At 41.8% G+C, this 14,519-nt stretch overlaps 1 protein-coding gene across 1 annotated transcript in view; it reads right to left on the minus strand.

Annotated features, from left to right (window-relative positions):
- ANO7 (anoctamin 7) overlaps positions 1-14,519 on the minus strand; it is a 2,026,240-nt gene that overhangs the window by 912,925 nt on the left and 1,098,796 nt on the right. Inside the window, exon 9 of the mRNA XM_069213645.1 lies at positions 12,104-12,269. Within this exon, the coding sequence (XP_069069746.1) occupies positions 12,104-12,269 (166 nt within the window). The remainder of the gene's footprint in view (positions 1-12,103; positions 12,270-14,519) is intronic.

A 14,519-nucleotide genomic window follows, 5' to 3' on the forward strand; every position in this document is an offset into this window, starting at 1 on the left:
TGCTGTGAAACAGATTCAAATCCCTATGTGAGAATAAAACAGTGGGTGACAACACCCTAATCAAGAGGACTGACTTGACAAGACAAGGAGATTTGAGATCTTATATGATGCAAATAAATAGTTCAGAGAAGAAAGACACCCACATTACTCCAGTGAGACATTCAAAACCTAGGGAATAAAGACTTTGGACAAAATTAAGATTTCGAGAAATGAAGTGCTCAGACGCAAACTATCTGAACCACTTGTCATGCATACACCACTTTCTTTAATGATCTGAGGTCTATGTGACCTCTTATCTAACTTTCTGTAAATGTATTTATTGGCTATTGTGTTTATTGTATAACATTGAACAAGTAATCATCTATCTTCCGAGAGTTCATAACAAGTGTATGTATACAGTGTAAGTAGATAACGCATAATATAAGCAGGTGATCCATATACCCATTTCAGGGGGTTCAGGAAAACATACCCACAGTTCTATTACAAAGTTGATGCCTCGGACACGGTCTCTAAGATTGTTAGTCAAAACGAAAAAGATCTTTCCAGTTATTCCAGATTTTGTCATGTTTGGACTTCATACATTTATTCATACCTATATCCACTCACTGAGGAAGGGGGACTGGTGTCACTCCAATGTTGGCAACTTCTCTTTTGGCTAATACCAAACCAAGGTGCAGCAGGGCCTTTGTGCAAAGACTGACATCAATATCATTAAAGATGTGGAGGGGGCGAATTTGGGTGTGCGTGGAATTGGCTATCCAAAGAATCTTGACAATACTTCAAGGACCTTTTTCCAGAATGTTTGAATATTAACACATTCAAAGGTATTGTGAAGAAAGTTATGCAGCATGGCCAGCACTCCATTAAACTAATAGCACTTAATCATGTATACTTGTGGGGTTCCACCTTTCCATTGGAAGCTTCATAGCAGACCTTATAGTGCTCTAAAAAAGGCAGGATGAATATAGTGGGGGAGTTCTGAAGCTGGTATAGTAGTTTTGGCAGTGCTAATATTTTGTACAATGGCAGCATGCCCTATTATTAAAGATAACGGGAGATACTGTCAGCAGGGTGACTTTTCCAAAGGTATAGTGTTTCAGAGCAGAGTAGTTATCAGGCATATTACATGGATATTCAGGCATGTGAAACCCTCTAGTTCTGCTGTATTTTTGGGTTCTCAGAGCACATCGCTTGGTGCTCTGTCAACTGGTAAAAAGAACAGTTTAGACCAACTGGCTTGCAAGCCAGATAAAGTGCTGAATCAATCCAAGAGTCACATTGTACATGATCCAGATGAGTGGGGGTTGACGAGGTAAACCAAAAGGCTGTCTGCATACAGATAGATGTGATCTTCAACCCCTGCCTCTAGTGAAAGCCACAAATTATACCCATTTGTTCACAGCTCTCAAGTCAGAGGCTCTGAAGCAAGGGCAAAAAACAGTGGTGAGAGTGGGCAGCCCTATCCGGTGCCTTGTTTGACGGGCAAAGGACATTACAGTACACCATTTCCATTAATTCTGGCCCTCGACTGTACATTGGACAGATGCTCAAAAGCGAGGCTAAAATCTTGTCTTTGTGTGTATAGTGAAGAGCAAACAACTTTTGAAAGTGTCTAATGTTGTGGCACGTGGAGTGACCAAACATAAATTGACTTTGGTCAGCATGGACATTAGATTAGATACATGTAAGAAGGTGGTGCATATGCACCTTAGCGAGGATCTTGGGCCCTCTATTTATAAAGGCTATTGCTATATATATGTTGTTATGTTATCTTATGTTATATTGATTTGTATAACACACTAAGCACCAAGAGGGCATCCAGGCGCTTGGGTAAATGTGTAGTTATGTGATACCCAAGATGCTTATTCGAAGAGCTAAGCCCTCAGCTTCTTGCAGAACTCAAGAAGTGAGGAGGAGGCTCTGATTTGTAGAGGCAGGTTGTTCCATGTCTTGGATGCGAGGTAAGAGAATGAGCAACCTCCAGTTTTAATTTTGTGGATGCAGGGAATGTGTGAGAGTGAGACAGAGAGTAGGTATCTGGTGGGTTAGTGATGCAGCTATTCAGGTATTCTGGCTCTGTGTTGTGTAGGACTTTGTATGTCTGTGTGAGAAGTTTGATTTGGCTGTGCTTGTGAATGGGGAGCGAATGAGGCTTCCTGAGGTGCAGTGTGACTTGGGTGTGGCATGGGAGGTCAAGTATGAGCCTTCAAACTGTTTTCTGGATAGCCTGGAATCTGTGTAGGTTTGGAGATTCCGGTGTAGATAGTGTTGCCGTAGTCCAGCCCGCTGGTGATAAGTGCTTGTGTGACGGCCAGTCTGGTGATCTGAGGCAACCACTTGAAGATTTTTCATAAAATGCGTAGGATGTGAATCAGGAGGTGCACACTACATTGACTTGAGCCACTATGTTGAGCTTGTCGCCTGGTATAATCCCTAGATTTGACTGTGGGTACTGATCCTAGCTCTGATGGCCACCAGGTGGAGTCCCATGGGTGAGATCTTGTTGGCAAAGACCAGTACTTATGTTTTCTCAGAACTGAGCTGCAGGCACTTGATTCACATCCAGTCTGCTTCCATTGTCTTGCAGTTGGTGAAGTTGGTTCTGGCAGTAGTTATTTTGTGTGTCAGGGACCGGATGAGTTGGGTATCATTGGTGTAAGAGATGATGGTGATGTCTTGTGATCCGGTGGAATTGGCGAGTTGTGTCATGTATATGTTGAAAAGGGTGGCGCTGAGGGACAATCCCTGTGGAACTCCACATATGCATTTCTTGGTCGCTGATGTGAAGGTGGCAGCCTGACCCTTTGGGTTCTTCCTCTGAGGAAGGAACAGATCTATTTGAGAGCAGATCCTTGTATGCCAATCTCGTGGAGTCTTCTGATGAGGGTGTTACAGGAGACAGTGCTGAAGACCCCAGGGAGGTTGAGCAGGATGAGGACTGCTGTTTCTCCTCAGTCCAGGATGTTTGAATGTCATTGATGGAGATACTGTGGCTTTTTCTGAATCTTTCTGAATATATAAGATATATTGGTTTAGTGGCCTACCCAGTTTCAGGAGAACCAATATAGCTGTCTCCGTCAAATCTGTGGGCAGCATCTTGTTCTCAGCCACATGTGCATACACCTCACACATGTGAAGCAACTCAAGAAGCGAGACATTTAAAAAGGTCTATGAGTAGGCTACTTAAAATTGAGGTTTTCCTGGAAGCTGAGTGCAAGATGGTATCAATGACCCTCTCTACTGAGATGATGATGTCAATCTGATTAGACTCTACTGTTGACAGGGAAAACAGCAGATCATCTTCCAGGATGGATTCTAGTTTAATTTGACTATAAGGGGCAGATTTTAAAAAAGGTGGCGCTGCACCCAGTGCAGAGCCACTTTTCTTGCGCCCCTTAACATCCCCCTACGGCCCCCACGTGGGCGCTGTATTTAAAATATGGCTCACTATGGTGCAGGGCAGGGGGCAATAGCGTCAACATTTTTTAACGCTATTGATGTACTGTTCAGAGTTAGCGCCATACTTTTGGCGTTAACCCTGCACAGTGCATAGGAGCCCATTATAAATAATGGCATTATAAATAATGGTATGCCCCCTTTTAACTTTAACACCTCATTTGTTAATAATGCTGCAAAAAATAGAGCAAAGAAATCTTTCAGATTTATTTGCACCATTTTTTCTAATGGGGGAACAACTCCCTTGCATACATTATATCTGGCGCAGGCAAAATGTGGTGCAAGGGTTTACAAAGTGGCGAAATTAAGCATTGCACCACTTTGTAAATCTGGCACAGTGATTTTGGCCTCATTGGGCCACATTAGCGTAAAACAATGATGCTAATGTGGAGCAAGGAGGCGCTAGGGCCTCTTAAATTTGGGCCTAAGTGTCTTGTGGACTGTATAGATGCATATAAAAGGGGGCAAACTTTTTTTCCACTGCATATTTATCCACCAGTTCGGCACCACAACCAAAGCATATCTTCTATCTCTTAGTTGTTTGGAAGGCTTTTCGTAACAACATATCCAGTGTAAATGTTTACCAGCCTCATTAATGTAATTATAAAGGCTGCTCTGTGAGACTAATCATCAAGATTTGGCCTCATCAGCGAGGTAAGGTTTGAAGGAGAGCTGGACCCTATGGTTGCAAGTAATGCTTTGTGCTCATCTGTATAGCTGAGCAAGCTCAGGAAGCCGGTATCCCATATTGTGCTGTTTTACCCATTGGCTTTCTTTAGCTGGGATTTAAACCTCCTTCGTCACCACTTCAAAGCTTTCCAGAAAGTGGCATGCTATTAGACTGGCCCCACATTTGTTAGAAAATAGAATTGTGTTTTTTTCAGGAGGTGTGAGAAAATACATCATCTGCTAGCCATGTATTCAGACTCCATATACTGTTGTGTTTGACTTCACAGTCCCCTAAGGACACGATCATCAAGAAATTATCTGAGATGTCTTACAGTGAATATCAACTTCAAAGATGCCTAAGAGGACAATATCAACATCTGAGGGAAAGTGGTAGTCAGCTCTGGGCAGGAGACAATTTTACAGTCAGGAAAAACATTTATGTGCACCTGAGATGAAGGTATAGGCCCCAATGGATTGTGGAGTGTACGCCATGCATCTACAAGTTCCAGTGAGTCTAATAAAGTATTTTGCAGGAGTTCGCCCAGGTTGAAGGGTTGGCTGTGGGGTGTTTCTGTCGAGGTCCGATTTAATTATTCCACTGAAGTCTATTGCTGTTAATAAAGTACGAGGTGGAGAATATGGTAGTACTTGTCCCATGCTTGAAAGGAAGGTGGCAGAAATGGGAGGGTGATCAGATACTAGAGAGCCAGAAACAATTAGGTATCATCACTCAGTGTCACATTTAATGCCATATGTATGGAATGGAGAGTTTCTGTGAAAAAGAAACACCACTCTATGCTAGTCACTCGTGAATCCTGAATTGAATGCTGAAGTAAGCTTATTTAAGCCAATGAAATTAATGGGAGAGCCTGCTGCATGAATTTCATGAAAAAGCAAGATGTTGGGTGAGTGATGCTTGGCAGTCTTTAGGAGTGCCCCTCTCTTGATCTTGTAATCAAGAATATTGACATTCTAGGCCGAGATAAAGACATGGGGTCTTGCCTTTCTGTTAGGACAGGAAGTAATCTGTAACAAAGCTGGGACATGGGGTGGAGCCATCAGAGGACTATTCAGGGCATTGGATCCAAGAATGTCAGTTGCCACTTCGTCGAAAAAGGGACATGTGGAAATTGGCCCCATGTGGGTGAAAATTTGCATGCATTAGTCTTCTAACCTCTGGAATATGGAGGAATTCCATAGTGAAGTTTCTGCCTTTGATAAAATATACAGTTATATCTGGGTGGACAAAGGTTAGCCTTTCCGCTCTCAGGTAGCTGACTCTAGTTTGGTTGGGTACCTTGGCTGACATGAACATATACCAGGGGCAAGAAAGGGAAAGGATGCTGGGGATTAGATGAAGTCCCTGCTCTTGGGGTCGAGTCAGATTTGATGGAGAGGGAAGGTGAGGATCGTCTGGATTTAGACTCCCTCTGGCTGCTGTCAACTGGCATCTGGCTCACTGTCTCTTTCTACTATGCCTCTGCCTATTTCTTTTTCATGTTCTAACTGATGATGATGAAAAATGGGTGTCAGACAAAGCCTGCGATCCGAGCTATAACCCTGTCTTCTCTAATAATCAGTCTTAGGTAGCCTTGCAAGAATTAAGGAAGGATTTAGATTTGACTAATACTTTAAGTTTTACCTGGTTAAAAAGCATGTACCCACAATTCCATGACATGCAGTTTTTACTTTAATGTATCAAACAACTTTGTTTCCATCTGAATGTGTTGTGTGCAGTATGAAAACAACACAATGCAATTCAATTTGTACTGTACCTGCTTCAGACCTCTTATTACATTCAGGATTTAATCTCAGTTATTGAATTGAAGTAGTCTGGTATTCTTTGGCTTCGGAGATGTCCTTGGGGGAGGCGACTGTAAGAGGACTCTGAGCTTGACTATAAAGCATGTAGACAATCTTTCAGATGGAATACTGTATCTTATCCAAATGTCAATAAGATTTCAGGCTGAGATCCCTCGACACCCTCCAGGAACTCTCATAAAACACAGGTTAATACACCTAGCTCGACCCTTTGCATGTTCAATTGGGACTTTAAGGGTACGAAATGTTGCTGTCAGGTGGTCTGAAGGGATTTACCAGTACCATCAAGTTTGGAAAGTCAGCCTTCAGGGTCAGAGACCCCGGACCTGCCAACTTGTAGACAAATTTCACAGTGTGAGGAGAGCGCGGGCCTTGGAGGGCAGGGCCTCGTGCTGGGACCAACCTGAGGCACTCTGCCTTCCACCAAGCCAACCAGCCCTTAAACCCCCCAAAAAAATAAAGGGTCACCGTGGCTGTTGCCGATGTTCACACCCTTTAATTGACATTGGCTGCTTACTGCCTCCACAGACATGCTGGAAAGCCACTTTCTGAAGTGGTTTCCAGCGGGTCTTTCCTGCCACTGTGTAATTTCAGGTCCTCACTAGGTGACCATGTTCTGGGAACACAGTGTAGAGCATTTCAGAGTAATGATACATACAGACAGACTTCCATTATTTTTTGTCTCCAGTGTTGTACATGAGGCCTGTATCACCTGAGGATGGCATTTGTGGAAGCAAAGAGACTTGTTGAAGCTTCAGCCTGTACTTGGGCACCACTGTCAATTTTTAAAAATATGCCCATCATACTCTGATGTGAGATGTGATTTAGGTTATATCCAGCCATGTTTATATACACTGTAGTCCTACTAAGCAAGTCTCCTTCTGCAAGATGCGAAGGGCACTACATTTTCCTAAGCAGTCCACACTTGATGCGGGCTTAGTTTCAGGTGGTAAAGTTTGGTCTAGTTTACTCTGAAGAGTCAAGACATTTCACAAGAAGGGCTCTCAACTGAGGAGCTTGAGCAGTAGGATGCAAGTATCATAGTTACCACCGTGAATAACTGAGGCTGAAATTATTGTGGAGGATAGGTTGCCGAGAATCATTCACCTGTCAACTCCAGTGACTGGGTTGTTGAGAAAATAGTCTGCCTGTTGATATATCAGCTAGACATTGCAGTCTGCCCATGTTTAATCTGTGAGCTGTATGTAGTATGGAGCAGATTGCATTGTCAGCATTGTGGCACTCATTTGTGCGGTTTTTAGTGTCAAGAGTTTGCATAGTCAGCTCTACCCAATATACTGAGATCAGAATGAACAGTCAGCCTGCCAGTGTTGCTCCAGTCACTAGTCATAGAAGATGAACCTTAAGTCACCTACTTGAGATGATTATTCGGGGCTCTGGAAAACTGCCTGAGGTCGTGCTCCAGTGGAGGGCCAGCTTTAGGATAAGTGTCGTTGTTAATAAATATGGAAATGCAGAGGAGCTGAGAAGCTGGCACCAACTGATTTGAGATGTTAAGTAGTCCCCTGGTATGACCAAAACAATCAAGAACATTCTAACTTTGAAGGAGGAGTCCATCCTAATAGACATATATACCAATTGATGGTAAAGGTTGGATTCACAGGGGTCACTGGTTGCAATAGAAAGTAATTCTAGAGGATAGGAGAGCAGGTATAGTATGATGGTGCATCATTGTCATAATTTCTTTCCACTGACGTTTTGCTAAATTTCAGGAAAATTACAAAATTGTACAACGATGTGCAAAATGTTTTGTTCCTGTATCTTGTTTGAAAGTTCTAGTTAAAAGCATAATTCACATAAAGTAGAAAAGTCACCCAAGGAACCACAAGAGGCACGTTTTATTTCTTTCCTTCCCAAGAACTGTTTGTCTCGGTATTGTTTCTGATATGAAAAAACGAATAAAACAAAAATTGTGTACACAAAAAAGGAGTGGGTTGAATTTTCACCTATTTTCTATACCTTAGGAATGCAAAACCTTTCTCACCCTCTGAAAATCCCAGTTAAACTCAGGGCCACTTGAATTATATGATTGTCCGGTGGCAATTTTTGCATAATTATAGATATTCCGCATTTGCCACGTAACCCATCATCTGCTGCATAATCTGCAGATTTTAACAAAAAAATAGTTTCTAGCTCAAACGGTTCAGAAGTCACTAACAATGCCGCCACACCTGTTGATGCACAGTAGAAGGCCCTTTCAAAGCTGGACTGATCGCCTTTTTGTTGAACGGGTACTAATGAGGTGCAACTAATGCCCATCCAGTGTTAGCATGTTTAACATGCATTTTCAATGCAATGGGTCTTGCATTTGTTCGAGTTAGAGCTATTAGCATTGTAAATTCCTAACGGGACTTTTTTTTCCACATAAATTGAAATGAAAAATAAAAAAGTGGACATAAGCGAGCTGATTCAAAGCACCATAAGCATGAAGGAGAAACACAAAGGTAAAAACAAGTTCCCTCACAGTGAAAGGTATCAGCAATCATGCAAATTTCCATGTAACAGGGGCAGTCTGCAAGGTGGTTACAAAACCACTCCAAGGAGAGACAAACATAAAGCATTTACCAATTATTACAAAGGGTTTCTGGAAGGCAAGCCCATGAAAGAGTGAAAATGATGGGTGTGCGGTGGGCGTGGATAAAAGCCACAAAAATTACAACAGGTCAAAGCTCTTGCACGCTCGACCAAATGAAAGTGCATATTTACACACTATGTGCATCCCCCCTCCAAAGGAAGAAGCCGGAGGAGGGGCAGTGATGGCATCATCCACTTACCGCATGGGAGTCTTTGGTGCTAACAGCCGTTGAAAGATGCAACAACCTCCCAAGAGAAACGTTGGCAACAGACACTTACATATTTTTATACAAGTAAAGCACTGTATATTCTTTATTTTATACTTTTTCATTTTCATTTACATCCTGACTCCATTGCCTAAATTAAGTTAGTTCCAAAGTGACGCTGTAAAAACATGTAAAAACGTGATTATTTTATGTAAATGAAAACAAAAATCTGGATTGCCAACAGATATGTGATTGTTTATTGGAAAATTGGAACACGTCAATCCGAAATCTTCCTTTCAGTGATATTTCTTTTAAAAATAACCAAAGTCCTGGTTCCTGATTTAGAGAGGAAGTATCTCCCAGATGACAAGGTATGCAGGAAACCTATCACCATCAGAATTACCCCCACTGTGATTAATGACAATGTAATTACTCCCAGTCCCAAAGGCCTCATTAGGGGTTCCTTGGAACTCCTGTTGCGGTAATACTTCACCTGAAATGTCCAATTTTTCAGGGTGTGGTAGTTCTGACCTGTGGCTTTGTTTTTCCCTGGGAAAATGATAATGGTAATTTCACTCACAATAATCCCTCTAATGTCAAATTCACCACATCTGCCCAGAATGGGCAGATTTTACAATAGGCCCTGCAGACAGTCCACTGTCTTAACCTGCTTACAGAGGTGTTAATGCTTGGTCAAACTCTAAATAAAGCCTTAAGTTGGGTCACCAATTTTAAATTTTGAGAATGGTGGATATTTCTGTTAAATGGGATTACCTTGTTTTTTTTTTTAAATGATTCTTTTTTTATTGTCGACATTTACGGTGATCTTTTTCAATGGGAGGGATTGTTCCGCAGGGGCTCTGGTGGCACTGTTTTGTGTTGTGGCTGCCATTAAAGACGGTCAGAGGTTGGTGGTATGGTGCAACGCCACAGCGACCACTTGTTGCATCCACCTTGTCCAGGAGTCTTTGATTCTTCTATAAAACAGCTCAGTTAGGGGCGTAATGACGTACCTGCGGGAAATCCCTTCCCGGGGTCAGAATTCAGCCCAGAGGAAATAAATGAATTTCTAGGACTTATGGAAGAATTGAGTCCCCCTCGTCATGTTTAGCATGGGGCATCACTTTGCATTACGCCACCGCTCAGAGGTTTGAGAGCTCCCTGCTGAAACCTGCATGCTGCCTGCAAACCTGAGCTTGCTCACGTGCGAGAAAATAAGTAATAGTTGTTCGGGTTGTAACTGCACTATCAAATAATAGTGTTGAGCAAAAGTAAAACAGCTTCACATAAGCAAGCCGACGGCCGCCATGAGTATGAGTGTAAAGGAGACATACAAAAGGAAAAAGAAGTTCGCTCGCAGCCAAACGTATCGGCAAAAGTGCAATTATCCATGTAACTGAGGCGATGCCCAAGTCGGTAACCCAACCGCCCCAAAGAGGGACAAACGTAAAATATTTGCCAATGATAATAAAGGATTTTTGAAAGGCAAGCCCACAACTGAGTGAATGTGATGGGCATGAGGTGGGTGTGGTTAAAAGCCCAAATAGATAACTACACATCGGGAAAAGCAGCACTTGCGCGCTGCTATGCTCGACCTAAAAATGAAAAAAAGAAGGAAAAAATACTATTACAGAATGTGCCTCGTTATGCCACATAATTTACCTTTTCTTGCCACATAATTTACTCAACCTGACCACGTAATTTGGCCCTCTCCTGCTGCATAATTCTAGTGGTCCTGACTATACTGTGCCCAATAATAGACAAGGCGTTATGTGTGATATTCTTCCACTCTTTCGCCAAAGAAAGCATAGACAAAGTATTACCGGGTGACAATTAGAACACATAGGCCCTGATTCGCAGTTTTGTCAAAATCTGCCTGCTTTTTATTGGCACCAGGTAAATAACGATAACCTGAGGTACAGTATTTATCGCATGCAATAAATATCTCAATGCTTCAGGGGAACAACATGCCCGTTTTGGTGTTTACTGCACCAATATCCACATGCTATGGTGAATACAGTAGACTTTTCCTCTGTTAAATTCCAGCAGTTTTGAACTGCTGAAATTCAACAAAAGGTGAGATACTTAATGCATTTATTAATTGCCTGATGCTGCAAATATCACACAACTCAGAATTCCGACCTATGCACAAACAGGTATTTACGCAGGGCCTGTATAACACTGACCAACTTGTAATCAGGGCCAAAGAAGAAATACAACACGCCACTGAGTGCATCACAAAGAGACATGGCACATGGAAACAAGCATTGGCAAAGTCAATAGGTCTCACCTTCAAGACCTGTTGGCTTTGTTGATGATTTTTAGCTACTCTGCACAGCATCACCAATGCTGCGCAGCATAGCTAAATAAGAAAAGAGCCTATGACGTGGCCAGCAGTGCCATTTTGTAGGTGCATACACCATGCATGCGAATGCCTACAAAATGATGCAGACACTTTTTTTTTATTTGCAGATCCAAGTTAGTGCTTTTTTCTAGCCTGGTTGGAGGGGTGCAACACAGGTGGTGAGGATGTGGGAGAGTAATGCAGGATTTGGGGAGGAGAAGCAATGGGCGATTGAGAAGGAGAGCACATGTGGGAGAAGCAACATGGAGGGCAGGAGCAGAAGCAACATGGAAGGTCTAGGACGTAGAAGCAACGGATGAAACATAAGGACAGCACGGGTAATAGGAAACCACACATGGGGTGGGGAGGCGACAGAGGCAATGTGGAGTGGGCATTGGCAAAGCTACATGGAATACAGGGAGAGAGAAGAACACGAGGGATACAGCTGGAAAATATGAATCTTGTTTGGAGTGCTTAACCGAAGAGAAAAGCTGAAGCCAGCCAATCAAAATAGACGGTAAAAAGGGTGTGCTTCACGGGAGGGACAAACAGGATTGACAAGCTGGAACACAAATAACAAGTAGCTAAATGAAAGTGACAGGTAAACCAAACCTTGGTAAGCAATGGGTGGTCTCCAAGTCCCTGTATGTTCTTGGTAAGCCCACAATACATCTTGCAACAGACAGCGCATGTGCTGTCTAGTAGGCTGAACCTTAAAAGAGACCGTGCAAACAAAAAAAAAATCTAAGATGGACTCACTTCAGAGAACAGAACCAAGCACAACCAACAACAGAGATATGTCATGGGGTAAAGGTTGAAGGTTATATAGGAATTGGTGGGAGCCCACATTTAGATCTATTAACCTACGTAAAGCATTAGTAGTTCTGCATAGACAGGCTTTACAAAACATGAATGAAAATTGGAATTTGTTTGTCAGAAAAAAAATCTTGGAGGGGAAATTGAGGTGGAAAAATCAAAGCAAGGAAGCAAAGTGTTGGATATTATTATTTACCAAGCCAGGCGAAGTACAGAGCAATCTTTTCTCCAAAGTATTTGCGAATGTGATCCAGAGGCTGGTACTTGTTCCATTTGCCCCATCTAGCCCAATAACGGAAAAGAATCTGTCGGTAAGTCAAGGAGTGGCTTGGATGCGATTCAGGTGAAATGTCATGGGGACCCTGTAGAGACAGTGATAAGAGATGGCACAGGTGCATTAGTGAGTTAGAGATACATTGAAGTAATGAGAATATGTACATCAGCACAACTTGGTTCTCCCAGTGACACATCGAAAAACCCTAGTTACAGCAGACCCAGTTTGTTCAGAGTCAACATAACAGTTTGGCTTTGAATTTTACTTTTAATGTTCTTCTACCATTCTATGTGCCATTTTTACATGTTAGGGCCAACTGTACCATGCCTTTTTGCATTCGCAAAAAGCCTGTTTCACAGAATTGGGCTACTTTCAGCCACATAAAGGCATTTTAGTATGTAAAATGGCTTTACTTAACAGCAATCACAGACAAGGTGGTTCTGACCTCACCAGGCACTGTCCTTGTGATGGGTGAGATTCATATTTGGTCACAATTTGCAACCAACTCATTAATATTCATGAGGTAGGCCAAATTGCAACCCACAACGAATCATGTCTATGCAAACTGACCAACTACTACAGTGGTCGATTTGCAAAAACATAATGGATTTGGTAATAGTTGGTGAGCGATTTATGGCCCATTTTATCAAATCGTAGTATACCTGTTCATAAATCTCATACTTACACTTTAGCTATAACACACCAATTGCTGCACCCCCCACTAGCTTTGACGCTATGCATCACCACAGTGCACGCTATTGCTGCAGTTCACAAGATCATCTGTCACTCTTGCGCCACTTCGTATAGTGACTAAGTTTGACTACGTTTATTTAGGTGTTTTTGGCACAAGTACCTTTTGCATAATAAATCCGTTGAAGTAGTGTTTTACTACAATACTTTCAGTTATAAAAGATAAAAACAGTAGTATCCATAACCTGATTTCTTCAGTAGTAAGGATTACAATTAGTTTATAGGATGCTGACACACTACAATGATGTCAAAATAAGAATAGTTGTACTTTGCAGTTTTGATAATATTTATCCAGTTAGTTTGCAAGGTGCTGCAATTTTTAAGTTTAGTCAAGAGTTTGTCTACGCCTTAGTTCTAGCAATTACTTTGGCTCAGAGATGATAATGTACTTAAGACTAGGAAGTCGTGTGGCGTTTTTAAGCAAGTGCTTAGACAATGAAATAGATAAAAAATGTGTTTATAAATTTTAAAAAAGTTAAAAAGTTCTGAAAATGTGAAGGAATTGTAAATTGGAGGCTAAAAATTAAGTTAGTATAATCCGATTGATCTGCGTCAGCAGTGAAAATGTAGCAGGCCGATTTCATAAGAATGATGAGTGGCCTCAATTGAATTTAGAAAAATGTCAACCTTCCCTTTAAAATTAAAATGTTCATATTGGTTTGGGAATTAAATACAATATTTCATCATTGGTGCATTTGTTTGATGAAGGCTTGTTTCTGTATTTTTGTGTGTTTTGCAGTTCAAATCATCAAATGATTAGGCTGGGTCACCCATCTTCCAGTAATTAATAGGTGTGGGTTCCCGCATTGTAATAATAATTCAGGGTGGTCCCTAGGTTCCAGGAATGATTAAGTGATGGCACATAGAGGTCTCAAGAGTAAGAACCACTGCTCTAGAACATCTTTGTGAGGCCCAGCCGTGATGCTGGCTTTTTCCAATGTAAGGTGTACTTCGATTCAGGGGTCATTCAAAAGTGCTCTCTCCAGGCGTTAACGACCTGCATTTCAGACCATTTTTATTGGTGAGAGACTGCATTTATCAGGGGCAGAGAGGTAGCAGATATCTGATTACATAGCCTTAGTAGGGAAACATGGTAGGAATATGAGCAAACAAATGTCTTCAAAAACGTTCTCTCATGAGGGCCAGCTTTGACCACACTTTTGTCCTGGCCCCAGATTTTAACTAAGTAAGTTAAGTGGCTTCCGGCCTTTTCCTATACCACTTTGTGGCTTTATGGGGGAAATTGTTTTCCATTCGATTGCATAAACTGGAAGATGACGTTCAGTCAAGCCTCTGATTTTCTGATGAACAGATAGATGAGGGCGTCACACCCCATGTTGCTGGTTAGGGTTACACCTGGGTAGATGAATGTGTGAACTGCTACGAGTTTGGAGTCCCAAAGTAGAAAATTCTGATTACCCTTCGTTTTTTCCTCAATTTAATTATGTTTGTTTTATATGTAATTTTTTTAAACCATTTCCTGCTAAGTATGTGCATGTAACATTTTCAGTGTATAGGCTGTCATAAGAATGGAATCATCAGCCTAACTCATTAACTTAAGGCAAATCTGGGACTGGTTACCCCTCCA

The sequence above is a fragment of the Pleurodeles waltl genome, chromosome 11 (assembly GCF_031143425.1).
Source record: "Pleurodeles waltl isolate 20211129_DDA chromosome 11, aPleWal1.hap1.20221129, whole genome shotgun sequence".
Classification (NCBI taxonomy): domain Eukaryota; kingdom Metazoa; phylum Chordata; class Amphibia; order Caudata; family Salamandridae; genus Pleurodeles; species Pleurodeles waltl.